This window comes from Pseudonaja textilis, chromosome 10 (assembly GCF_049901715.1).
Source record: "Pseudonaja textilis isolate UNSWEBS1 chromosome 10, rPseTex1.2, whole genome shotgun sequence".
Classification (NCBI taxonomy): Eukaryota; Metazoa; Chordata; class Lepidosauria; order Squamata; family Elapidae; genus Pseudonaja; species Pseudonaja textilis.
In genome coordinates this window covers 12178501-12202610 of record NC_141999.1, presented here as the reverse complement: position 1 = coordinate 12202610, position 24110 = coordinate 12178501, and the positions used below count along the sequence as shown (strand labels likewise).

The window sequence follows — 24110 nt, the reverse complement described above, 5'->3', positions numbered from 1 at the left end:
AGCTTCTGTCTGTGGAATTGCACACCTGGGATAACTACGGGCTGAGTTTAGCTTGATATGCGTGTGTGTGTGTGTGTGTGTGTGTGTGTGTACGGGTAGGTCCATGTGCAACGCAAGCAACAGCATGTGAGTTGCAGGGAAATCTCTGCTCCTGTAGCTTGCACAGATTTCACTATTGATTCAGGCTGCCCTGCAGGTGTGAAAAGAAGGCAGAGACCCCAAGGGGTTTTGGCCCATTATCCCAATACGGGTCCACTCCAGAGTTAGTATTCACCAGTTCTGGAGAACCGGTAGTGGAAATTTTGATTCATTTGGAGAATCAGCAAATCCCATCTCTGACTGGCCCCGCCCCCATCTATTCTCTGCCTCCCATTGAGTCCCACCTGATTGGCTGGGTCTTCTTTTGTTGCCCTGCACAGGAGAACGGAGCTGGAAAGTAGGTTAGTGGGGTGGGGAGGGAATGAGGATTTTTGCAATATCCTTCCCCTGCCACACCCACCAAGCCACGCCCACAGAACCGGTAGTAAAAATGTTTGAATCCCACCACTGGTCCACTCTTGACTGACCAATAGTGCAGCAAAAGCTTGATTAGTTCTTCAACAGGTGCTTTCCGTTCCTTTGGAGTGAGCTGCTGTCTGGATTTTGTGCCCTTCTGCTGTTGAAATTCCAAGCAGGGGGTTACTGATGTTGCGTTTCCCTCCCCCCTCTTTTTTGCTACAGAGAGGGTGACTGGTGGGAGGCACGCTCCCTGACCACGGGAACCACCGGCTACATCCCCAGCAATTACGTGGCTCCTGTGGACTCGATCCAAGCGGAAGAGTAAGTACAGGGAGAAGGAAGCAGATTGGAGGGGCGTTTAAGTGAAATCTCACAGATATACTGCATGCCGATGTACTGGGGAATTCTGGGAGTTGGTCCAGGTGTCTTAAAAGTTGAGAAACACTGATCCAGAATCTCCCTTCTTTCTTCCCAGGTGGTACTTTGGGAAGATCGGCCGGAAGGATGCTGAGAGGCAGCTGCTGTGCCATGGCAACCCCCGGGGGACCTTTCTCATTCGCGAGAGCGAAACCACCAAAGGTACCACTGAGGTGTCACCCTATTTTCCTTGTCTTGTGGCAAAAGCCATCAGGGGACAGAACTGTTTGCGGTGCTGCCAGATTTTTGCCTTCCTGGCTTAGGCTGCTGCCTTCTCCTCTGCAAGAGTCCCATCTAGTGCCTGAAGAAAAAGTATTCTCTTGCTTTTTTTTTCCCTGCCTGGTCTCCCTAGATTCAATAATTTTAAAAAGTTGCTTTAGAAACATCAAAGAAGATGAGAAGGTCAGTAATATAGTGTTGTGGCCTGTTGGCCCCACCCGGCCCCTGCAGCAACCGTATCAGATGAGGAGGCGTGGGAGTCAAGGTCAGGATCAAGGCCCTGGTGCTGACCCTGAGAGCGCCAAGGGGGAAGAGGGAATGACGCTGTCAGAGATAGAGACAGGGGCGGAGCCTGGGCCGTCCATCAGCCCTCAGATGGAGAGTCAACAGCCCCAGGTCTGGAGGTGGCTGATGAGGAAGAGGGGGAAAAGCTGGGTCCAGTGCCTGATGCGCAGATGTGCAGAAGGCAGAGGAGTGGAGAGCAGTGGAAATCTATGGGCCAGTCCTTGGGATGGAAGAGCCACCACTGCTAGCAAAGCCCCACCCTAGCTCTGGGGATACAAGGCAGGAGGGGGAGGAGATGAATAGATGTGGCAGACAACTATTCATCTCCCTGCTGGACGGACTTGTTAGCCTGCGGTGAGAGAGAAACTTTTTGCTCCTAATAAAGGAATCTTTGAGTTAACTTCAGAGGGTTTGTCGTGTTTGGGGAGCTGGGTCAGAACATATAGATGAAAGGTGGAGTTCTCACACTTAGCTCTGTCTGTGCTGGCTGGGAAATTCTGGGAGTTAAAGTCCATCCATCTTGAAGCTGCTGGGCTGGAGAAACACTGATCTAAACATATAAAAGCAGTATGACAAATGATGAGACCAACCGCATAAGGGGTTGCTATAAAATACCTCCGAAACTCAAAACGCAGCCTAGGCCAGAGGTCTCCAAACTAGGAAACTTTAAGACTTGTGGACTTGAACTCCCAGAAGTTGAAGTCCACAAGTCTTTGAGTTGCTAAGTTTGGGGACCCCTGGCCTAGACTTTGGTGGGTTGCTTTGTTGTAGGGCTGAAATTCCAATTGCTATAGGCTCAGGGGAAATATGTGAGACCGTGGTTCCAGGCAGGACCACCCAGTGGAAAGAAAGATTTGGAAAGATGGAAAATCTATTGGTGGGGGAGATGGCGGGGCGGGGCTTGGCGACTTCCTGTGGGGTTCTGGTGTTGGGGAAAATTGTAAGCCTTCTCTAAGCAAGGCGGTCATGATCAGGATTGGGGTGTGCACACTTATGCAAGGGTAAACAAAAACAATACGACCTCCCTTTCCTCTAATTAAATAAATGGTGTATGGAGAAATACTTGGAGCTTAATTGGAAGGGCATTTTGCAAACACTGAGGCACTGTGAAAAATGTTTTATTTTCAATGTGTCCCTGCCTTGCTACCAGTTGCAAATTTAAGTCCGGGCTCCAGACATTAAGTGGAGGTTTCAAGGAAGAATATTAAGGATGGAGATATTCTTTAAGGTAGTCAGACCGCAAACTTGTTAGGGTTTTATTGTCAGGCATAAGGAACCAAAACCACCTGTTAATAGTCTCAAGCAGAAACTTTGTGATTAGACACCTGTGTTACAAGAATCTCACCAGACTGACTTCATTCCCTTGGGAAGGTTAGGTAAGGCTTGGAGGATCCTGTGGGAGGTCAGACCTGTGTCACTTTGCACAATGCAAGGACTATAAGCTTGGGCCCCTCTTAACACTTCCCTCCATCTAGCTGGAGATCCCGCCACTTCAAGAGATTAAACAAAAAACGGTGTCAGAGTTCCAAGTAATAATCCCATAGCAAGCAAAACTCTGAGGCAGGTAGATTTTTCAAAGAATAGTTTTATTATATTGGCACAATTCTGGTGAAAACCAACTCTGAAGGTTCCCGCGGTTTTCACCTAATTAAAAGTAAAAGTGTTTCCCCTTCCCCAAACTATCAGGCACATGGTCCAATCAAAGTACCGTTTGGTTGCTTAGTAACATCATTCCTCCTCCCTCTGACCAGGTATGAGAATGTCCTTGATTCCCAGGAGGAAGTATTTTGTTTTGGCTACAAAACCCCAGCTATCTCTATTCCCCACTCTCTATCCCTCAGCTCCAGTGTGGCAACACTGAAGCTTCAAAATGGTTCCGGTCAGGTCAGCTTGACAAATGGAACAACTTTCTTGGGTTAATTGGAATAACAACTTGCCTCCAGAAGTTGTGAATGCTCCAACACTAGAAGTTTTAAAAAAGATGCTGGATAACCATTGGTCTGAAGTGGTGTAGGGTTTCCTGCCTAGGCAGGGGGTTGGACTAGAAGACCTCCAAGGTCCCTTCCAACTCTGTTATTCTATTCTATTCTAATTATAAGCCTATATCAGACCGAAGGGCACACGAGTGCCTCCCAAGAGTCTCTTTTGTTATATCACCATCTACATTCTATTAACTGAGGTCCTCATTTGGGGAGGTAAGGAAGATGTTGACCGTTTACTATCCCAGTGGGGTCAAACTACAACCCCCAGCATGCCATGCGGTTGGCCTCTCTGGCTGAAGCTCCTGAGAATTGGAGCTCAGTAATACGTAATTAGCCAAAGTCAGGTGGCCTCCACACAACCTGTTTCTGCTTCCCTTCTCTTTTCCTAGGTGCCTACTCATTATCTATCCGGGATTGGGATGAGATGAAGGGAGACCACATCAAGCATTACAAGATCCGGAAGCTGGACAGCGGTGGCTATTACATCACCACCCGGACACAGTTTGAGACTGTGCAACATCTGGTGCAGCATTACAGAGGTAAAGAGTGATGGATTCAAGAGAGGGGCAGGTGTTAAGATTGGTATGGGATAGATCAACATGTCAGCCTCTTAAGGTTGTCCAGATGAGGAGGCAGACTCCACAAAAGGACTATAGAACTAAGCTTTTATCGACACAGGCAATAATAAAAGATCCTTGCAAGTCTTGATTATGTTTTTCCTCTCCTCCTCCTTGTACCCTAAAACGCAGCGTTTCTCAATCTTGCTGACTAGAGAATTCTGGGGGTTGAAGTGCACACATCTTGAGGCCAACAGAGTTGAGAAACACAGCTCTAATTAGCCAGGGAAGAGTCAGCCTGAGCATCTTCCTAATCTCAAGGAATTCTTTTTTGTAACAACTTCTGAATATTTTTTCCAAGGATATCTCCGTAGCTCTTTACAGCAAGAGACTGGCAGGAGAATGATGGAAGATCGTGTGCCAATTCCTGCATTTTGGGGGTTCTCCTTGGGATATTTTGAGGCTGGTTGTGGAAGGTTATTTAATTTTTAAAAAAACGTTAGGACTCGTGTTTTCAGGAGCCCTTTACACCTTCCAGATTGTTAGGGCTGCTCTATCGTGGTTCAGGGATACATTTAGCAGACTGAAATTGCACAACATCCTATGCTAAATAATGGCTCAGGGTTTATGCCTAAGAATGTTCTGCAACCAACTAGACTGTTTTGGCTTAGCCAAAGATTCAGGCCTTGTGCAGGACCCAATTCCAGTAGAATGAATCCCAAAGGTGCTTTTTTCAGGAGGCAACTGGACTTTCTGGTTTTTCTTTGAAGATGTTTCACTTCTCATCCAAGAAGCTTCTTCAGCTCTGACTGGATGGTGGAGAATGGAAGGATTTATACTCCTTGCAGACAGCTAGGGTTATTTGCATCCATTGAGCGAGTGGTGAGAATGCAAGATGCAAGAATGCAAATGACCAGCTGTCTGCAAGGAGTATAAATCCTTCTATTCCCCACTATCCTGTAAGAGCTGAAGAAGCTTCTTGGATGAGAAGCGAAACGTCTTCAAAAGAAAAAAAAAACAAAGTCCAGTTGCCTCCTGAAAAAGCACCTTTGGGAGAACCATGACCTGGATAACCATGAATCTCCATGGACAGTGGGGTGAATGTTTTTTAAAAATGGATTCAGGGAAGGGTAAGGTTCCAACCATCTTTTCTGTTGTAGTCTTGACCCTGGATTTAGCCATGGTTTCACGTCTAGTAAACAAACACAGGTAGTCCTTAACAACCATTTGATTCATGACTGTTCCAGGTTCTAACGGTTGCTGAATGAATGGTGGTTGCAGACAGTTCTCAGAGTTCTGGCTGTCCTAGCGTCCTCATGGTCACATGACCATGATCTGGATGTCAGGATTCCAACACTTAACCCCATTTAAATCATGAGTCTTTAGCCAAACTCCAAAAGGATTTATTGGGAGTTAACTTGTCCGGCACTGCCTGGGTGTAGCCGACTCTGAGACACATCATTCATTGTCACCTTTGACCCTGGTTTTCCCCCACCCCCTGGGTGTATCATAATTCATATTCTCCAATGGGACACATCCATAGCCAGGAGTCATCAATCGTGCTCTCCAGTTAGAATTTTGCATGGCAGAAGCTTCGGTCACCTAAAAACTACCTTTGAAAACATTTATGGAATGCAAGCTGACCACTGCTCTCCCCTCCCTTTCTGTTGGCAACTCTAAAAGACCACAGAAATATTTTATGAGTTGTCACTGGATGCTTGGCAACCAATTCACACTCATGACTGGTTGCCAAGCATTTCATAATCATGTTTGCCATTTTACAGCCTTCCCTGCTGGCTTCCCCAGAAAGTCAGTGGAGAAACTGATAAGAGAAGATTGCAAATTGCTGGGGTAAATCTTTCCCCGTTGCACAACTTCCTTCAGCTCTCTATGCTTATGATACGCCAGTCACTCATGCACCCCTCCACCCACACACACACTCCCCAACCCCCTTGCATTCTCATACATCCCTTCCTCCATCCTCCACTTATCTGCCTGCTGGCCTGGGATTTCAACTTCCTGCTGGCTTCCCCACTGACTTTGATTGCAGGCAGCCAGCAGGAAATTGCCTTGCCTAACACCGAGGGAATTCAGTTAATAAGAGCAAGCGGGACTGGAGGAATTGCTGTTGCTAAGCAATGCATCCACACTTTATGATTGCATCACGTAGACGTGGAAATTCCAGCCCCAATTGTCACCCTATGTCAAGGAATACCTGTAACAAATCATGGCTCTCAAATAAAAACAAAGAGGGGCAAAGCCGTATCTGATGGGTGTCTCTTCCAAAATATCCAAGGCTACCAGCTGTGACATCTGCTCCTGAATTTTTCATGCAGAGACTTGCAAAGGTCAAACTCCCCATTTTGGCACTGCGTTGAAAACTCCCTGTTTTCTGGTTTCTCTCCTATTTTCCTTTCCAAAGGGGAAGTGAAGATGGGGAATAATTATCGGCAAGTGGAATGAAAAGGTGCCAGACAAGGTAGCAAGCTCAACTAAAAACCAGTTGTCAGCATTTAGTGTTTAGCCAAAGTGAGGATAATTGAGACATTTTCCAGAGTTTCTGTTGTGCAATGAAATAGCAACAGATTTTTGATCCCTTCTCCAAAAGAGGGTTTAGCACAAAGTGGCTCTGCTAGCCACTTTGATTGGAATGGTTAGCAAACCACAACTTTCCTCAACTCTCAATTATGGCTCCATCACTGATTTCCCACAAAAATGTTTTAAAGCAAAATAATCTTTCTGGAGATTGTCTATCCGAGGTGCGGTGGTGAGCCCTGCACTGTCCCTCTGGTGCACTACGTAACTTTTAAGGGTCCTTCCTATTCCACAATTTTATCTGAGCCATGGCGGTGCAGTGGTTAGAATGCAGTATTGCAGGCAAACTCTGCCCACTGCCAGGAGTTCGATCCTGACTGGCTTAAGCTTTCCATCCTTCCAAGATCAGTAAAATGAGGACCCGAAATATTGGGGTTAATATGCTGACTCTGTAAATCGCTTAGAAGAGGGCTGTAGAGCACTCTGAAATGGTATGTAAGTGCTATAAGTATATAAGTGATGATTGCTTTTGCTATGACTTTCCTAGAACTGGGAAGGGTGGTGGTGGAAATGAGTGACCTACTAACTGCAGCTGTTTTATCAACCTTTCAACAGGTGTGCAGTGAGGCTCCAGTCCCCTGCTGCCTTCTGCAAGGACTGATTGCTCTCTCTGGGCTGCAGACTGAGTGGAACAGTGTTGCCTCTTGTTCCTTTCCAGTTTGCCCTCATCTTATCACCCTTTCTTCCTCTCTCTCTCTTTTGCCTCCCCGCTTCCATGATGCATCTCTTGCTTTTCTGCCCCCTCCCCCTTCGGTTTTGGGGGCTTCTTTTGCAAGAGAGAGCTGCAGGATTGTGCTGCCGCCTAGCCGTGCCGTGCCCTAAGGGGATGCCCAAACTGGCAGACCTGTCCGTCAAAACCAAAGACGTCTGGGAGATTCCTCGCGAGTCGTTGCAGCTCATCAAGAAACTGGGCAATGGGCAATTTGGGGAAGTGTGGATGGGTACGACCAGCCAACGGGAGGCTGGGTGGAAGAGAGGAGGAAGAGAAGGAGCCGGCAAGGAGGGTTGGCGAGGATGGAGAAAGTCCACCTCCTTCAGTCTTTCTCCCATGATGGCTGTGTTTCTTTCACTATGACGGCAAAATCATTGGGCAGATGGACGGGGGGGGAAAACGGCTGGAGGAATGACAGGAAGTCCTCCAAACAATAGGTAGTTAAGCAACGGAACTCGCTGCCACAAGAGGTAAGGATGCTTGCCAACTTGGCCGCCTTTCAAAGAGAGTGAAGATAAATCCACCATGGAAAGAGCTGGACAGTGTTTATGGATCCCGAGTCTCATTTTAAGCTCCAGCACGGGGAGAGAGAGAACATATGTATCTGATTACCAGAAGGGAGAGCATTAGGATAACCATGTGCTGCTATTTGTGGGTTCCTCAACCCGTGGCATCTGGATGGCTTCTCTGGTAAGAAGGGAAGGCAGAATTCGATAGGGGTTTGGTCTGAAGTCTCCTTAAAAGTCTTGGAAGACAATGTGGAAGTGATCCAGACGATGCCTGGGGATCTTCAGTTAACGTAGTTGACTGGTCCTTGACCAAAGGGCATTTGGCCTCAAATACTTTAATGCTACCCTGTTAGGTCCATATTCTGAACAGGATTTGGAAAATAGCCTGCATTTGACTTCAGCAGTTGAATCCAAAAGGATACAGGAGTGGAGACTTTAGCTGCATGCCCCAAATTCTCTGCTCCACATTTGCGGTTGAAGATGCAGGAATGCGGTGTGGTACTCGAGGCTTTAAAAGTAAGCCAAGGGCGCCAACTGGTGGTCGGAAGCAACATTGCTCCCCGTGTTCTTGCTCCTTCTCATCCTCCTGTCCAAAGTCCAGCCTCCTCTCCCGGGTGCATGCTCCGTTCATCATTCTACTTTCCCATCTCATTCCATCCCACCTGTCCACCCTCCCTCATTCCACACCCCACACCCCCTTTACAGAATTCAATGACGGTCTCTGCTACCTCCTAACCAAAGTCTGCCCCACCCTGAGGCCTCAGACTATGGGACTGTCTAAAGATGCGTGGGAGATCGCGCGGGAGTCCATCCACTTCGACAAGAAGCTTGGCATGGGCTGTTTCGGAGATGTGTGGATGGGTAAGGCGAGGGGGGTCAGGGTTTGGTTTCGATTTTTTAGAGCGCGCACCTGGACGAGGTGGAGAAGGGCTCTTTTTAGGTTCAGGCTATGCTTGAAGATAATTGCTTAGACCAGGGGTCTCTAACCTTAGCAACTTTAAGACTTGTGGACTTCAACTCCCAGAATTCCTCAGCCAGCTTTGGGAGTTGAAGTCCACAGGTCTTAAAGTTGATAAGGTTGGAAACCTCTAGATTAGACCTATCAGAACGTGGTATTCAGCAGGTTCCGACCAGTTCTGGAGAACCGGTAGCAGAAATTTTGAGTAGTTCGGAGAACCGGCCAATACCACCTCTGACTGGCCCCACCCCCATCTCTTCTCCGCCTCCCATTGAGTCCCAGCTGATTGGCTGGGTCTTCTTTGGTTGCCCTGCACAGGAGAACGGAGCTGGAAAGCAGGTTAGTGGGGTGGGGAGCAGAGGTGGTATTCGGCAGGTTCTGACTGGTTCTGGAGAACCGGTAAGCGGACATTTTGAGTAGTTTGGAGAACTGGCAAATACCCCCTCTGACTGGCCCTGCCCCCATCTATTCTCTGCCGTCTGAGTCCCAGCTGATTGGCTGGGTCTTCCTTTGTTGCCCTGCACAGGAGAACAGAGCTGGAAAGCAGGTTAGTGGGGTGTGGAGGAATGAAGATTTTACAGTATCCTTCCCCTGCCACACCCACCAAGCCACGCCCACAGAACCGGTAGTAAAAGAAAAATAATCCCACCACTGCATCAGAATATAAATCTTACCTCTCTGTTTCATGTAGGGGATCACACTAGGGCTGTGTAGCACATTGAATTCAGTTCCAAGAAGGTGCTTTAGAGCAGCAGCCCCCGATCTTTCAGGCACCAGGGACCGCTTCCAGGGAGAGAAGTTTTTCCACGCACCAGAGTGGGTGTGGTTTCATGTACTGCCTGCATCCCATGGATGGGGCTTCGCTTGTTTGCACAGCCCGGTCTGTGGCGAGCTGTGGCCCAGTGCTGGTCTATGGACCGAGGATTGGGGACCCCTACATTAGAGCTTGCAGGAGTGTAACCCCCATCTGTGACTCTTTAATGCAACCACATCTTTTCTCCAGAGCATGTGGCTATCATTGGACTTAATTAACGTATCTTTCTCCCATCTGAGATGGCACATATTCCTTTCCCATAGACTGAAAGTGCAAGACCTATAGGAAATACCGCAGGGCAGAATTTCCTAGTCCAGATACCAGCCAATCAGCTATGCCAGTTTCCATGACATACATTTCTATTTCCCCCGCTACTTTTACATTTCCTCCCCTAATAATAAGGATTCAGGTCTACTAAGATCCACAGTTAAGAGAATGAGTTATTTGGTGTTGGTTAACATGAGGTATCCTACATACAGGTAATCCTGGACTTATGACCACAAATGGGATCAGCATTTCTGTTGCTAAGCAAGGCAGTTGTTAAGTGAGTTAGGGCCTTTTTTTGCCTTGGTTGTTAACTGAATAACTGCAGTTGTTAAGCAAAACTGGCTTTTCCCATTGACTTGGCTTGTTAGAAGCCATCTGGGAAAGTCCCAAATTGCGATTATATCACTCCAAGATGCTTTAATGAGCCACAGTGGTGCAGTGGTGCAGTGGTTAGAGTGCAGTACTGCAGGCTCCTTCTGCTGACTGCTGGCTGCCTGCAATTTGTCAGTTTGAATCTCACCAGGCTCAAGGTTGACTCAGCCTCCCATCCTTCTGAGGTAAGGACCCAGACTGTTGGGAGCAAATAGGCTGACTCTGTAAACTGCTTAGAGAGGGGCGTAAAACACTGTGAAGCAACATATAAGTCTAAGTGCTATTGCTATTAACATCGTAAATATATGCGTGTTGCCAAGCACCCTAATTTGGATCACATGACCACGATGGTGTGACAGTCATCAGTGCAAGAACTGGCCCTGAGTCACTTTTTTTTCAGCACCATTGCAACTTCGAACAGTTGCTAAATGAAAAATTGTTAAGTTGAGGGTTGTCTGTACAACTGCACAATTGTTGCATCTGTTAAAAAGGAGTCAACCCATAGAGTAGCTCCTGCTAGAAGAAGACCAATCTGGAAACTGAACCTTAAGAAGGATGCACATAAACTCTCTTTGTACAAGCCTGTAATCCTTTAATTCAGAGGATATAGATGGTCCTCGACTTACAACCGTTCACTTAGTGATTGTTCAAAGTTACAACAGCACTGAAGAAAGTAACTTACGACTGTTTTTCACCGTTACAATCTATGTAGCATCTTCATGGCCATGTGATCAAAATTAAAATGCTTGGCAAGTGGCCCATATATGACGGTTGCAGAATCCCAGAGTCTCATGGATCACCTTTTGCGACCTTCTTGACAAGCAAAGTCAATGGGGATGCCCGATTCACTTAACAACTGTGTTATAACTTAACTAATGGAATGGTTCACTTAACAACTATGGCAAGAAAAGTAGTAAAATGGAGCAAACTCACTTAACAAGTGTTTCACTTAGCAACAGAAATTTGGGGCTCAGTTGTGGTCATAACTCAAGGACTACCTATAGTCAGGACCACTGGATATGAAGCTGAGCATTTACTGTTGGATGCCCTTCCTGACACCACGAGGAGTTCTCAGCAGTTTTTTTTTCTTCGCTTTGCACTCCAGGAGAGAAATCTCCGCTGCTACTTTGGATTGAATTCTCAACCTTCCAAGTGGGAGGCGAGCGTCTTCACCCCTCGGCCACCACATAGCCAGGAAAATGTCAGCTATGGGAAATGACTTCTTTTGAATTGAAGTCCTTAGTGTGGAGGCATTCCTGTCCCATCATCTTTTCTTCCTCATCTCATTTTTGTTGTCGTTCATCTCATTTCAGTTGTTCGGGTCAGCTGTCCCTAACTCTGTGCTTCCTCAGATGATTGGTGGGAATTCCAAGACCCAGCTTAGACCTGCTGGCTAGATATTCTAGGACAGAGGTCTTCCAAACTTGGCAACTTTAAGACTTGTGGACTTCAACTCAAGTTGAAGTCAACTTCAAGTTGAAGTCCACAAGTCTTAAAGTTGCCAAGTTTGGGGACCTCTGTTTTAGGGATTGGCATCCCAATTCATCTGGAGGACACTGTGTTGGAGGACGCTGAACCTGGACTTCTTGGGGTGAGGGAGGCCTCGGGGTCTGGGACTGGGTCTGTCTTTATCTTTGTTGACCCTGACCCCTGGGTCCTTGCTGGTTGCAGGCACTTGGAATGGCACCACCAAAGTGGCAGTCAAGACGCTGAAACCTGGAACCATGTCTCCAGAAGCTTTTCTGGAGGAAGCCCAGATCATGAAGCGCTTACGGCATGACAAACTGGTGCAACTGTATGCTGTGGTATCAGAAGAGCCCATTTACATCGTGACTGAGTTCATGAGCCAAGGTTAGATAAACTGCCTCTGGTGACACCCCTTCCCCCTCTAGATGTTTGGGTGGCAAAGGGGCCAACCAGCAGGCCTTTGTGGATTGGGTGAAGTAGGAGCTGTTGATTCAATTGAACCATCGAGTAGGTTCGAGTCACTTTGGAAATTTTGATCCTAGTGGCTTGAATTTGTGTGCTCCAAATCATCCGAATCGAGCACCTTCTTCTCTGAAAGGGCTCGGGCATATTTGGCAAAGAGAGTCATCCACATGAGAGTCAATTTAGGGAGACTTGATTCAAGATAAAGGACTGAATTGCCTCCAAATTGAACCCAGGGCTACCAAACTGACACCTGAGCTTGCGGGGTTAGGATCAGAAAGATGCCCAGGGTTCAGACGTTTGACTCAGAATGAAGGCCCTGTGTAGGTCCGCTGACATCAAGCAGATCTAGAACCCACCCACTAACCCGGATGGAAGAGCACCTGTTAGGAATATTGTGTTATCAATGAGTGATGGAGACAGCAGGAACACGGGGAGAGCCGTGAACCACTTTCTCCTCTGAGGTTACCTTATCCAAGATAGACTGGTATGTTCCTGTCTCAAGAAAGGGAAGGTGATACAACATAGGTAGCATGGTATCTATGAGCCTCAGGTTGCTTACAGGTATCCCTTTCATCTTCTATCAGGTGCCTTAAAATAATGAATTTCTTTTTGTTAAAATTGAATGGGAACCTGGCATCCTGCAAAGGAACACGCAGCATCCTTCTTTCAACATCGGTCCCATGGAAATTTTAGGATCGTAAAAATAGTTTGTGGTCCAGTTTCATGCTTATGCAGGCACTGGGCCATTAAGCCCTCTCCTGCCTTCTGCCTCCCCTTCCTAAAGTAGCCCAGGGATAAAATCTCCATCCCAGGCAGGAAGGGCAAATTCAGGGCGCTGAAGAGCAGATCCAGCTGTTGAATTTCAGGTTTTAGTGACCTCCATGTTCATCACACCAGCCATTTTGGCAAGCTTCACCTGGCACCATCCAGTGTTACTAAACTTCTGGAACAGGGCCTGATGGGAACTGTAGTCCTGATGCATTTAGAGTAGAAGGTTGGGAGAGCTGGGGAATGGATTTCCATTGTTTTGTCTCAGATGCACAGATCCCATATCCTTCACAAATAATTTGTTTTAAGAAGAACAGACAGGAACAGGAGTAAGCAGCCAATAGACCACTGCTGCAAGTGTATTATATCCATGTTTCCCCCCAAATAAGACCTGGTCTTATTTTCTTTTGGGCTCCAAAATAAACACTAGGGGCTTATTTTCAGGGGGATGTCTTATTTTTTCACCATGTACTTTAAGAATATACGGGAGGCCCACTTCTTCTGTTTGCTCATGGTGAGGGAGGAGGCCACATAGCATGCTAGTGCCATTGCTGTGAGCTGGGGGATGGAGCTGCCCCATGGACCCTGCACTGGCTTACCTTAGGACTCCTGCAGCCAGGCCAAAGATGACATTTGCCTCGCCTTGTGGCAGTGGGTCTAGCAGCCCCACCCAGCAAGACCTCTGTGTGTCTTCCGGCCCACATCATCTGCTTACTTCTGTGGCTACAATGGAGCCAGAGGCTGAGGGATGTGTTAGTGCCACAGCCACAAGGCGAGGTGGGGGAGTGGAGCTGCCTCACATGTCCCATAGTCAGGGCCCCTGCAGCCAGGCCATTGATGCCCCGGCACCTGCCTCATTGCTGTAGCCCCAGTGCATCGCTTGGCCTCCTGCTGCGTTGCAGCCACACAAGGCAAGACAGGAGTTGGGGCATGGATGGCCTACATGCAGGGGCCTTGGGCGCATGGGGCAACTTCACCCTCCCACCTCACCTCATGGCCACAGCACCACAAGCAACCAAATGGAATGGGCAGGTGGCCACAAGTGCTTGAGTAGTAGGGCTTATTTTGGGGATAAGGCTTACATGGTGCACACAAAAAACACCGTAGGGCTTATTTTCAAGATAGGTCTTATTTTCAGGTTAAAACAGTAGTGCAAGGATCCCACCAAGAAGTGGCCCTGTTGATCTCCCCACCTTTTCTCTTCTACAGGTAGCTTGCTAGATTTTTTGAAAGACGGGGATGGCCGTTTCTTGAAGTTGCCCCAACTGGTGGACATGGCCGCACAGGTAACCCGATGGGCAGGAGGAGGCAGCCTCAGTGGCCAGTCTGTCTGAAAACAGGGAGCATCGTTTTCTGACTCCGTTGGAGAGGGGAGGGAGGGGGAGGGGAGAGAAAGCTGCCCAGGATCTATTGAGAACAGGAGGAGGCTGGCAATGATTAACTCTCCCGTGTGATCTCATCCCTGCCTTTCTGCTTCTGCACACAATCTAGATTGCAGCTGGAATGGCTTACATTGAGCGAATGAATTACATCCACCGGGATCTGCGTGCTGCCAACATCCTTGTGGGCGACAACCTTGTGTGCAAAATTGCTGACTTTGGCCTCGCCCGCCTCATTGAAGACAATGAATACACAGCTCGCCAAGGTAAAACTCTCAGGGGCACCCTGGAGCAGGAGAAAGAGTCACCTTTAAGCGGGCAAAGCTATTTGTGCAATTAACCATTGATTGGCAGCTGCTGTCTCCGCTCTGGGGAAGAGGGAGCTTTTCTTGGTGCCGTTTTAGCAGGAGGTGCCACACTGGGGCTGAGGATTTCTTTGTGCAAGGCTGTCAGGCACAAAGAAGCAAGACTACTTGCTAAGCTCCAGTTAATCTTATTCACGGCTCACTCCTATACACAAGGATCTAGTTAACGAATGGCCAGCATTAAATTTGCACCAGATAAGAGTCAGTGGAACTCGAGAGGGGTTCGGCTTAGACTGTGAGAACAGAACCATTCTAGGCTGATCACTCTCTTGACTCCGCCTCACGGCTGTGCCTGTCCTTCTCTTACAAAAGCAAACAATTTCACTGAGCAACGGCATCTGTACAATGCTCCCCCTGGCAACCAAATGACCTTCAGAAGCCCTTGTTAAAACATATCGAGATCCTTCCTGCAGTGTGGTGCCTCAGAATTGGATAAAATATTCTAGGTGCAGTCTGAAGTTTGCAGTAGGAGGAGTGAATCTAGAACTGGAAAATCAGTAATACTTCCAAAGTGGACCATACCACAAAGGTCATTAACATCTGGAAGGATCTGGCCGAACTCCAGCCTAGAGCCCAATGTCAGCCACATGAACCTGGATTCTCAGAGTCCAGATGGCTGTTATATAAAATCACGTCCAGATGCAAACTGGGCGATCTTCACAAAATAACAGCTTCCTCCATCCTAATACCAAAAACAGAAAGCAAGAGGTTATTTGCCTCCCCCCCCGCCCGCTTTAAATAATTTTATTCCATTTTATAAAACATACCTATAAAAAAACAATGTAAATTAGCAATCCAAAGAAACGATAGAGTAAAAAGAGAGTAGGGGTAGAAGTGTGGGAAAGTATTTTAAAAGGACAAGAAATACATATAAAAAGAATAACTTCGGACTTCTTCCAATGATATAGAGAATTATTACTTTTTGACTCTAAAATTTATTAATTTCCTCTTTTCTTTTGGGGGAAAAATGGACACTTTATATTTTTTCCCCCAAAAAGAAAAGGGGAAATTAATTTTTTTTTCTCTATTTTTAAATTTTAACAATCATCAAATCCATATGGCAAAAATGGATTTTTCTCCATCTCCTGCAAAAAAACAACAAAAAAGTCCACAAAGAGCTTCCAATTACAGATGATTTTTTTTTTAGTGATTTTTCTCTCACAAGGGCTGTTAACTTGGCAGAAAAGTTATTTTCTGAATTGTTTGTACAGGAAGTTCACATTCAGAAGCAAAAACAGTGGTTGGCGTTTTTGCGCTGCCACCTTAGCCTTTCCCCTTCCAAGCCTTCCTGGTCAGAGGGACTGGTTCCTTGATTGTCCAGATTGCTGCTTGAGGCTTCTGACAACATAAATTAGGAACACTTTCTCTTCGCTGACTCTGTTTCTTGAGGGGTGAGGATAGGGGTGGGATTCAAAAATCCCAGCAACCGGTTCTCTGCCCGGTTGCTGAATGGGCGTGGCCATGGTGGGCGTGGCCTACCAGAACTTCCGGTTTGGCCATTGTTCACCTTCCCCGACATCCGGAGGCTTCCCTCAGGTCTCTGGGAGGGTGAAAATGGCGTCCTCCGGGATCCAGAGGGCCTCTGGAAGCCGGAAATAGGCCTGTTTCTGGACTTCCGGAACTTCCGGAATGGCCCGTTTTTCGCCCTCTCAGAGCTCCGCGTGGACCTTACACTTACCTGCATCTAAAACGGGCCACATGGAGACTCCTAGGAGGGGCAGGGTGGGTGGGGCCAGCCAGTCGGTTCAACTATTGGTTAGGTGAACCAGATGTAAATTTAACATCCGGTTCACCTGAACCGGTCCAAACCGGTAGAATTCCACCCCTGGCTGGGGAGGCTGGTATGATCTGTGCTAAGAAGTCCATTTTAAATTCGCTAGTGATGTTTCTCCCACCGTGGAGAAAGTAGGAGCCTTTCTCACCCAGGTGGCATCTCCTTCTGTATGATCTTAACCACTTAATTCCACCTCCTTGCCAACAGGTGCCAAATTTCCCATTAAGTGGACAGCTCCAGAAGCCGCTCTCTATGGCAAGTTCACCATCAAGTCAGACGTGTGGTCTTTCGGCATCCTCCTGACAGAACTTGTGACCAAGGGCCGAGTACCGTACCCAGGTGAAGTGGCAGAGGCTTCCTTTAGCCTAGAGATGAACTGTGGCAATATTCCCTGATGCCAGAAACCTTCTTTTCAAATAGAATTGCTCTTTGAATTGCATAATCCATTAAACCACAACATCATTGGGTTGAGTTGGGTTGGGTTGGGTTGGGTTGGGTTCAGTTCAATATCCAGTGATTGCAGTTGCTGCAATTTTACCAGCTTTTAGCTTCTTGTATGAGGTATCTGAGTCTAATCTGCCGTTATTTATTTGATAAACACTGAGGAATCAGCTCCTGGTTCAGCTGATGACCGAACAATTTCTATAGCCTTGAAGGCCACCCTAGAATTCATGCGGCCGATTGAGGAGTGTATTCCTAAAGTCATTGGGCCCAGATTCAGAGTTGACCTGATTCGTGTGAAGAAGTGGTTGGGAGGCTAAAGAAGAGATAAAGTGGCTCTTGAAAGCTCATATTTTTGGCCTCTCAGAACTTCACGAACTCTGGGAAAATCCCTCCCAAAGGCCAAATTTTAGACCCCTATTCTGTTAGGGTCTGGGGACCACATATTTTCTGGGGACCACATGCTTTGCATGCTTGTGTGTTGTGCCAACCCTGCTCTGATCCTGATCATGTGACTTACCAAATTTTGCGGAGGATTATGTCCCTGTGGTATTTAATCTGTTTGCAGTGCCTGTGAATTTGTGCACACTGATCCTGTTATGACCCAGGGTGTGGCACAAAGGCAACACAGTCAGATAATCAGTAGGAGTCCCTTTATTAGCTTCAACTTTGCCCCCAATGTCCTGATTACCTTCTGGCTGGAGAAAAACTCTCCCAGGAACAGCCTTTGGCTGCAGAAAATCAACTCCAAAATGTGGTCAACAAAAACTGTAACTATAAGTCTAATCAAGGCAAAATAAGGTAATTAGTCCAACAGGCCAGAAGCAAGAATTCCAGACATGAAGGCACGGCAATAACTCAACACGGTTGGGAAGACCCTGGGAACACAGATAAGCAAAGTCAACACAAGATTAATTCACGTTTGCTCCCAACAGCTGCTGTATTCAGCATGCATTTCTTTTAAACCCTGGGTTTGGCTAATGAAGGGAATCAGGGCCCTTTCTTCCCCTGTAAGCCATGCAACCCATATTGCTCTCTTCTCCATTCCTCCCTGCGTGCCCTAGGATGAAGAGGGGGTGGGCCTGGGTCTTCCACTGAACTCCCTCTCCCTTGTTCTACCTCTCCCTTGTTCTACCTCTTCCCTGCTCTGCCCAACCAGACTTTGCCCTTCCCTGGTTTCCTCCACAGCCAGCGAAGCCACACTCCCGCTCCCTGTCAACTGTTCGTCTTCTTCCTCAGACTCTGACAGGGGCATGACAGGTCCTTGATTTTAATTTCGTATGCCAATTTATGTGTTTCTGTGCCTTGGCGACAATTTCAAAATTGATTTACCCTTGTTCACCTCTTAGGGCTGAGTGGGGATGATTAGCCCAAAGCTGGCTTCATACCCAAGATGGAAGTAGCGCTCACGGTCTCCTGGTTTCTAGGCTGCTGCTTTAACCACCATCCCAAACTAGCGCTCCCTGGATCCCTAGAGACTCACAATAGGGCCATCCCACCGTTAAGTCTTGACCGTGTCATGTTCTTCTCGTGCAGGCATGAACAACCGGGAGGTGTTGGAACAAGTGGAACGGGGTTACCGCATGCCCTGTCCTGGGAATTGCCCTCCATCGCTGCACGATCTGATGGTGCAGTGCTGGAGGAAGGAGCCTGAGGAGCGCCCCACTTTTGAATACCTCCAATCATTTCTAGAAGACTACTTCACTGCTACAGAGCCTCAGTACCAGCCAGGAGACAACCAACTGTAACCGATGGATGGTGACCATGGAGAGCTCCCCCTGCCCTCACGGGGGGAACCTCCCACAAGTCTGGTGGGACACTGGGACACACAGCAGAAATCTCTTCCCTCTCCAGGGCCAGGAACCGAGGGTCCCACCTTGTAGAACTGGGCTTAGAACTCCTTTCTTTTTCATTTTAATTTTATTCCTTGGGTGGGGGGGGAGTGACCTTGCTTTTTTTTTATCATTGTGGTTTTGTGTTTTAAATTCTGACTCATCCCAAATAGACGCCAGGTCAGTTTTTGGAGATTTTTTTTTTTAAAAAGATGGAGATGATGAGGAGTGAGGGTGTAGATGGCCAGAGGAGAGGTTTTGTTCGTTTTAATAGTCCATCCTCTCTTAATTAAGTTACTTCTGTGATAACTGGAGAACCTTTGGCCCTTAAAAAGTTCCCCTGGGGTTCTCTGAAGAGCCTTCATACTTTGGCCCGATTGGTTCCAGCCCACAACAAGGGACTGGGGGGGTTGTAGCCCCAAATGTTTGAATGCACCTTTTCCCTAACCCTGATGCAGCCTACAAGGATAAAGACAGGAGGGCTACAGGGCCACTGCAGGAAGAAATTTGCACAATGAAGATACCTAGCCATCCTGCAGCCAGTGTTCTCCAGATAGATTGTGACGGCATCTCTCAGAATTCACCAGCTTGCAAGGGCTACGCCGGCTGGGAATTCTGAGAGTTGTAGTCTCATGGCATCAGATATGATGGGTTCCAGTTGCGGCGGAACTCCCGACTGTCCTTATGCCATTGGCCCAAAAAATCTGGGTTTGATAAGCACGTTTTAAGTCCTGCAAGATCTGGATTTCTTTCCTCCCCATTCTGCGACGTGGCCATAATATGGACAACGGGCCCAATTTTTCTTTTCCTTCCTCATTGGCCCTCATGCTCCGAATTTGTGACTTGGTACTATCTGGATATCATGTCTGAAAGCTTTTTGAGTTAACAACTACGATAGGAGAATGAATGTGGGAAGAATCCATGAGACTAGGTTGATCCATCAATGTCAGCCTTTTTCTCGAGAGGGTCAGCTTGGCTCTGAAATGATACCCTGGGGGCTGCACTTCAAAAAAGGAGATGGGTCAGGACACAGCCCTAATTCGCTGGTGCGTAAGGGAAGCAGACAGGGTTGTCTACGACAACGTAAAGGAAAGGTGTGTGCCAAAATGGCTCTGGAGGCTGTTTACAGAAGGAGAGAGTGCCTGAGCTGATTACTGTGGAACTGTGAAGTGTCTGTTCCATAGCCACATGGTGCCTTCTGACAATAAGATGACGCGCCTTACCAGATGGGGGCTTGTGCACCATCCCTTGAAAATTAATGATTTTTGCTTGTCAACTGGAAGCCGTTCCAAATGTTCCTTGCCAGATGTGCTGGGACTGCAGTGTCCAAAATTCCTAGCCAGCAATTAACAGCCCTAGCAAATTTGGAGGAAACAGCTGCCTTCCCTGGTATCCGTATCCCAGCTATTCACCCACAATCTTTTTTTTCCCTCTGCACAAGAATCCTCTAATCTTGAACCCTGGCAGGGATGTTGAGGAATCTGCCATAGCTCATTCATAGGACCCTATCCATAATTTTGGGAGGGAAGCGGTGATTTCAATACTAATCAAAGAATATTGGAGGGTGGCCTGCCAGGTAGGGTTGCATTAAAATTCCATCACCCTTGATCCCTGTTAGTTGGGACCACTGAAAGTTGGAGTCCAGGAACATCTGGAGAGCCACTGGTTCTCCAAACTGTCCTAAGAAGTGTTTCAGTGGAAACATAGAAGATAAGCGTTGTAGATGTCTAAAAACAGCTACAGTGAAGACTGCCATAGAACCAGGGGGTGAAAAAAATGAGTTTAATTTCCATCTCTCCCTGTAATTTGAAATACAGCCAAGAGACTGGAAATTGCTGAAACAACCGAACTATCACATTGCACTGGGCTGATAGTAAAGCTATGCAGATTTACTGAGAAATAATCTTCCCTGCTTATTTCAATCATGGTTCTGAACGGATCATCACTGTATGGCTTATTAGGGATGGAAAGGGGTTGGAGAAAAAACAGAGGGAACACAGGCAGCAGGAGCTATTCCTTAGCACCTCCGCAAAATAACAAGAAGTAACAACAAAAAAAGAATTGCTAAGCAAATGACAAGCAGTTTGTGATGAGAGGTTCACCATGGGACTTTTCAGACGAGGGATGTCCAACCTCAGCATACATTGGCAACTTTTAAGACTTGTGTGGACTTCAGCTCCCAGAATTCCCCAGCCAGCAATGCTGGGAGTTGAAGTTCACAGGTCTTTTAAAGTTGCCAAGGTTGGACACCCCTCCTTTAGACCAAGAAAAGGTTGGCAGCTGCCCAAGGGTGCCATCTGCTGCCCATGATGCTGAAGAGCAACGCCACTAGAATATACGCAACTTATTTGGGTTTCTCCAACCTTTTCTCAACCTTGAGATTTACGATTAAATCAACGTAGGGTTCTGGGAACTGGAATGATGTAGTTTGTCAGAGGGAAGGATGAGTTCACTGACAATGAGGAAGCAAGTAAATGAGTTGGAGGTCCGTATCCTTTCCTTGCCACGGGCTTCCATTCAGTAGTGGGGTCCTTCCAGTGAAGCAAGCAAAGTCCATCCCACTAACCGTATTCTCTTTGCTTAAGGACCATGATGTTCTTTGTAGAGTCCCTTGTGGTTCTTGAGACATCAGTACTATCTAAGCTCCTGCACTTCTGGGGAGCTATCATGTTAAGCTTCCTATCCTGGAAATGTAGTAATTTACATTCCACACACACACACACACACACACAGTTTTTTAAAAAGCCCTTTGAAAAAAGGTTGATTCATTGATAGGACAGGTAGACAAATTCCATGCCAGCAGACCCGGGAGATGTGGGCAGACAAGCCCAGGATGAGAAAGGGAGGGACAGAATCTTTGGGGGTAACCACTGATGATTTATAGTAGACAATGTTCAGAAGCAACCCAGCCCAGCTTCAAATGGGTTGTTCAAGTGCCATTGCTTGGAAGAGAAATCTATGGATATTGAGCATGCACAAACCTGCAGAGCATACGGTTAAATAAACATGCCCTGTCCAGAGATTTTTTTTTTAATTGTTGTTCAGATGCCTAGGAGCTGCCCCTTTCTATGCTATATATAAAATGTTTTTTTAAAAAAAAATACTGTACATAAAAAGAAATAAACCTTTGTAATAAGAGAGGCTGGGTATGGATCTTTGTCAAGTGGAACAGGTCTGTTTTCAGAGTACTAAAAGCAGAGCAAAGGTGAATGGAATATAATCCCAGGCCGCAGTTTGGTTTCTCTGACTGGGGAAGTGTGTGCGGAAAAAAAATAAGAACATGATTAAAATCCCAGTCCATCCCAGGTAGTCCCTCACTTGCATCCATCCATTTAGTGCAGGAGTCCCCAAACTTGGTGACTTTAAGACTTGTAGACTTCAACTCCAAGAATTCTCCAGCCAGCATAGAATTCTGGGAGTTGAAGTCCACAAGTCTTAAAGTTGCCAAGTTTGGAGACCTCTGATTTAGTGACTGTTCAAAGTTACAACAGCACTGAAAAAAAGTGAATTACGATCAGCGTTCACACTTCAGAGCCCATGGTCACATGATCAAAATTCTGGCAACTGGCAGGTATAACAATTGCACTGCCTTGGGGTCATGTGATCTCCATTTGTATGGAGATCACCTTCTTCCCAGGTTTATGTCCACAAGCAGAGTCAATGGGGGAAGCCAGATTCACTTAATGACTTAAATGATTCATTTAATGACTGCAGTGATTCTCTTAACCCCCATGGCGAGAGAGGTCGTATAATGGGGTAACACCGACTTAACTGTCTTGCTTCGCCAAGGGAATTTCAGGCTCAATTGGGGTCATAAGTCGGGAACTACTGGTACACATGCATAGCATGTGCAATGTACATAAAAATGGACGTGACTTCAGTTATGTTCTGGCTGCCGTCTTAATTTCCTTTATTCTTCTGCAGACATCTCTGATGCTTGGTTTGGGCCCAACACAATTGGGGAGCCCAGCCATTGCTGTTGATTAACCATGGTTTATGCTTTACCAATTCATTTGATAAACAATGATAAAACCATGGCTTGGTCATCCGTGTGTGTCCCTTGCAGATTATAGAGCCAAGGGAAACATTAAATTAGTCGTTCAGAGTCTAGAGATTCTCGGTCATCAAGATCATGGTTGTCCCAGTGGCTCTTTTTATTTTTCAGGAGACAACTGGGCTTCCTTTTTTCTTTTCTTTTTTTTCACTTATGAGTATACCCTCAATAACAAACGAGAAGTGGAACGTCTTCAAAGGAAAAAAAAACAAGGAAGTCCAGTTGCCACCTGGAAAAAAAAAAGCATCTTTGGGACAGTTATTCTGAGAAAACCTTCCTTTGAAAATGTTGTGGTTCACCAGCAGCCTGTGCAGACAGCAGCAGAATCAGACAGTGGGGAAGAACGGGGATCAGTCCAGAGGTGGTATTCAGCAGGCTCTGACCAGTTCTGGAGAACCGGTAGTGGGAATTTTGAGTAGTTCGGAGAACCGGCAAATCCCACCTCTGACTGGCCCCGTCCCCATCAATTCTCCGCCTCCCAAGTCCCAGCTGATTGGCTGCATCTTCTTTGGTTGCCCTGCACAGGAGAACGGAGCTGAAAAGCAGGTTAGTGGGGTGGGGAGGGAAGGGGGATTTTGTAGTATCCTTCCCTTGCAATACCCACCAAGCCATGCCACGCCCACCAAGCCATGTCATGCCACGCTCACAGAACCAGTAGTAAAAATTTTTGAATCCCACAACTGATCCAGAAGCAGAGGGACCATCCTTAAGAACTGCTATGTAGGTTGGCCTTGCAACTATAGGATAGACTTTCCATACACAGGATGTAATAACTGGTATTACATCTGGCCCCGCCCCATCTATTCTCTGCCTCCCATTGAGTCCCAGCTGATTCTTCTTTTGTTGCCCTGCACAGGAGAACGGAACTGGAAAGCAGGTTAGTGGGGTGGGGAGGGAATGGGGATTTTGCAATAACCTTCCCCTGCCATGCCCACCAAGCCATGCCCACCAAGCCATGCCCATAGAACCGGTAGTAAAAAAAAATGAATCCTACCTCTGGATCAGTCCGGGCGTCTGGAGAGGACTCGGATGAGGGTCCTGCATCGGACGCAGAGATGGGCCCAGGACCATCTGGGAGTGGGGTGGTGCTTCCAGAACCTTTCGGAGTCTGGCAGCAATGAGGCCGAGGAACAAGGGGATCCTGTTCCCAGTGTGCGTATGCACAGAGCTGCTAGAAGACGAGCAGCTGAAACAAAAGGGGTGACTCGGGAGTAAGGCTTGGAGGTGATTGCCCCTCCCATAAGGTATAAGGGATATGCAAAGGTAGAGAAACTTTTGCAGGAAGCAAAGTCGTTCGCTCTGTTCGGATCAAACCTTGAAGCTCTGCGGACTTTGTACTTTGGTTGGTTTTCATTTGACACGTTAGTTGTTGGCAGCAAT

The 24110-nt window shown here is 47.1% G+C and overlaps 1 protein-coding gene across 7 annotated transcripts in view; it reads left to right on the top strand.

Annotated features, from left to right (window-relative positions):
* Positions 1 to 21814, top strand: part of FGR (FGR proto-oncogene, Src family tyrosine kinase) — a 67931-nt gene extending 46117 nt beyond the window's left edge. For 4 of the 7 annotated variants that reach the window (XM_087939725.1, XM_087939724.1, XM_087939723.1 and 1 more), the window contains exons 5-13: positions 721 to 819; positions 974 to 1077; positions 3791 to 3940; positions 7330 to 7494; positions 11857 to 12036; positions 14095 to 14171; positions 14377 to 14530; positions 16611 to 16742; positions 18381 to 21814. In XM_087939725.1, coding sequence (XP_087795851.1) covers positions 721 to 819; positions 974 to 1077; positions 3791 to 3940; positions 7330 to 7494; positions 11857 to 12036; positions 14095 to 14171; positions 14377 to 14530; positions 16611 to 16742; positions 18381 to 18592 — 1273 coding nt within the window. In that variant the 3' untranslated portion in view covers positions 18593 to 21814. Of the gene's footprint in view, positions 1 to 720; positions 820 to 973; positions 1078 to 3790; positions 3941 to 7329; positions 7495 to 8479; positions 8636 to 11856; positions 12037 to 14094; positions 14172 to 14376; positions 14531 to 16610; positions 16743 to 18380 lie in introns of all 7 variants that reach the window. The other 3 variants (XM_087939727.1, XM_087939728.1, XM_087939729.1) reach the window with 2 other exon arrangements.
* Positions 21815 to 24110: the final 2296 nt, after the last annotated feature.